The 2,500-nt window shown below is 42.5% G+C and overlaps 1 protein-coding gene across 2 annotated transcripts in view; it reads right to left on the reverse strand.

Annotated features, from left to right (window-relative positions):
* LOC121938910 (transcription factor 7-like 1-A) overlaps positions 1 to 2,500 on the reverse strand; it is a 19,518-nt gene that overhangs the window by 16,872 nt on the left and 146 nt on the right. For both annotated transcript variants that reach the window (XM_088071335.1, XM_088071334.1), the window contains exons 1-2: positions 2,476 to 2,500; positions 1,539 to 1,608 (exon numbers count right to left, since the gene is read on the reverse strand). The exon at positions 2,476 to 2,500 is cut by the window's right edge and continues 146 nt beyond it. In XM_088071335.1, coding sequence (XP_087927461.1) covers positions 1,539 to 1,608; positions 2,476 to 2,500 — 95 coding nt within the window. The remainder of the gene's footprint in view (positions 1 to 1,538; positions 1,609 to 2,475) is intronic.

Consider the following 2,500-nt stretch of genomic DNA (forward strand, 5'->3'; position numbering starts at 1 on the left):
TTTATTAAATCAATTATCGCTGTTCTCTTAATTAGATTCAAGTACTTTTACAAGGACCGTGATAAAAAATATCTGAGTTTCAAGGTATTCAGGGACTCTAATTTCTGAATGTCTAATTCAAGCACCCCAAGCACCTTGAATGACGCCTGATCGAAGTATTTAAATTCAATTCTTGAGCAAAATGCTCCATAAAAAACGAAGTATGTTTGAAGTTTGTAGGTTCCTGTCTGACAGGAGGCAGCATGTAAAGCTGGGAAAACACATCTCTGACTCCCGGACTATCAGCACTGGATCCCCTCAGGGCTGTGTTCTTTCCCCTCTGCTATTCTCCCTGTACACCAACAGCTGCACCTCCAGTCACCAGTCTGTCAAGCTCCTGAAGTTCGCGGACGACACGACCCTCATCGGGCTCATCTCTGATGGAGACGAGTCCGCCTACAGGAGGGAGACAGACCGTCTGGTGTCCTGGTGCAGCTTGAACAATCTGGAGCTCAACGCTCTAAAGACAGTGGAGATGATAGTAGACTTCAGAGGGAGCACAGCCCCACTCACCCCCATCACCCTGAGGGACTCTCCAGTGGTCACGGTGGAGTCCTTCTGCTTCCTGGGCACCATCATTACCCAGGACCTCAAGTGGGAGCTGAACATCAGCTCTCTTACTAAAAAAGCCCAACAGAGGATGTTCTTCCTGCGGCAGCTGAGGAAGTTCAACCTGCCAGTGAAGATGATGGTGCACTTCTACACCTCCATCATGGAGTCCATCCTCACCTCCTCCATCACCATCTGGTACGCTGCAGCTACCGCCAAGGACAAGCGCAGGCTGCAGCGTATCATCCGCTCTGCTGAGAAGGTCATCGGCCGCAGTCTGCCTTCCCTCCAGGACCTGTACGCCTCCAGGACTCTGAGGCGTGCAGGTAAGATTGTGGCCGATCCCTCCCACCCTGGACACAAACTCTTTCAATCACTCCCCTCTGGCAGGAGGCTTCGGTCCATCAAGACCAGGACCTCACGCCACAAGAACAGTTTCTTCCCGTCTGCCACCGGCCTCATAAACAAGGCCCAGGTCCCCCACTGACGCACTCTCCTCATAGACTGTACGTTACATTAACGTGTTCATTAATGCACATCACCGGCACTGCTGCTGGTCATGCGGCACATCCACACCATAAAGCTGCACTCAAACCTGTATAAATGTGAATTTCAATGTAAATATCAATACTAGACTTGCACCTTTTATATTGTTATATTATATATTTTTATATTTTATATTTGTATCTTCTATTTTATCTGTTTTCTTTTTCTATATTTATGTTGCACCAACCCACCAGAACAAATTCCTCGTATTGTGTTAACTATACCTGGCAATAAATCTTTTTCTGATTCTGATTCACTAAAAGAAACAACACTTGAATTTGTTTTTTTTGTTTTTTGTGTGAACAAAAGCGACGTCAGTCAGATTTGTGTCGGTGGGGTTTTAATCCTCCGTATTCTCTCACTTCCTCTCAGCGGCAGGTTTAACACACGAGTGACTTCATTACCTTCTTCAAACAGGTGAGTGTGTGTGGCCCTGCTGTGCAGCTCCGCGTTCGTCTTCGGACGTCTGTCTGCCTGCAAACATACACACACACACGCACAAACACACACGTGCACGCACGCACGCACACACACACACACACGCACAAACACACACACATATGCACAAACACACACACACACACAGTCCTTGTATATGTAAACGTTCTTGGCAATAAAACCTGATTGTGACTCTGAAATCTTTTCTTTAGAAAACTGCCCACATGCTTTTTATTAATTAAGTTTTTTAAAGAAAACACGCAGGGTTTGAGAGACATCGTTTCCTTAAAGAGACGACACGCTTCTGAATCCCACGTTTCTTTTTCAAGAAAAAGGCCATTTTTTAACGAAAACACTACTATCACCAAATGTTTTTTTACCACGACGCAATTTTGAAGACGAAAAATGCCATTATTTGAAAAGTTAAAAATAAATAAATAACACAAATAATAATAATAATAACAAAACTCACCACAATTTCTATAAAAAATAGCCAAACAATTAAAATCCCAAACAAAACTGAACACACCAAAACTTTTGTTTTGAAATTGTTAGCAAAACAAACCCAGCCATTTAAAACTGTCGCTCCTCCAAAATTAGGAAAAAAGCACATATATATATATCTTTAATTAAAGAAAAAAAGAAATGAAAAGGAATGTCACAAAATTTAAAACTATTTAATTCACAAGTTGCAAATTTATTTTAAAGACAAACAAAATCCCAAAACATGTTGTCTTTACAAATGGAGAGTAAAAATAAATACAAACCCATTTAAAGTCACGTGTCCCTCCTCCAAAAATAAAAAATAAAATAAAATAAAAACATCAGTCCCTCATCAGAGCCCCCCCAAAAAATAACGAACGGTCCCTAAAACTGCTGAAAAGTTGCTCGCAGTGAACTCACCTCCGTGTCGGAGCTGGACTCGGAC

This window comes from Plectropomus leopardus, chromosome 20 (assembly GCF_026936395.1).
Source record: "Plectropomus leopardus strain MGB_pleo_1.0 chromosome 20, ASM2693639v1, whole genome shotgun sequence".
NCBI lineage: Eukaryota > Metazoa > Chordata > Actinopteri > Perciformes > Serranidae > Plectropomus > Plectropomus leopardus.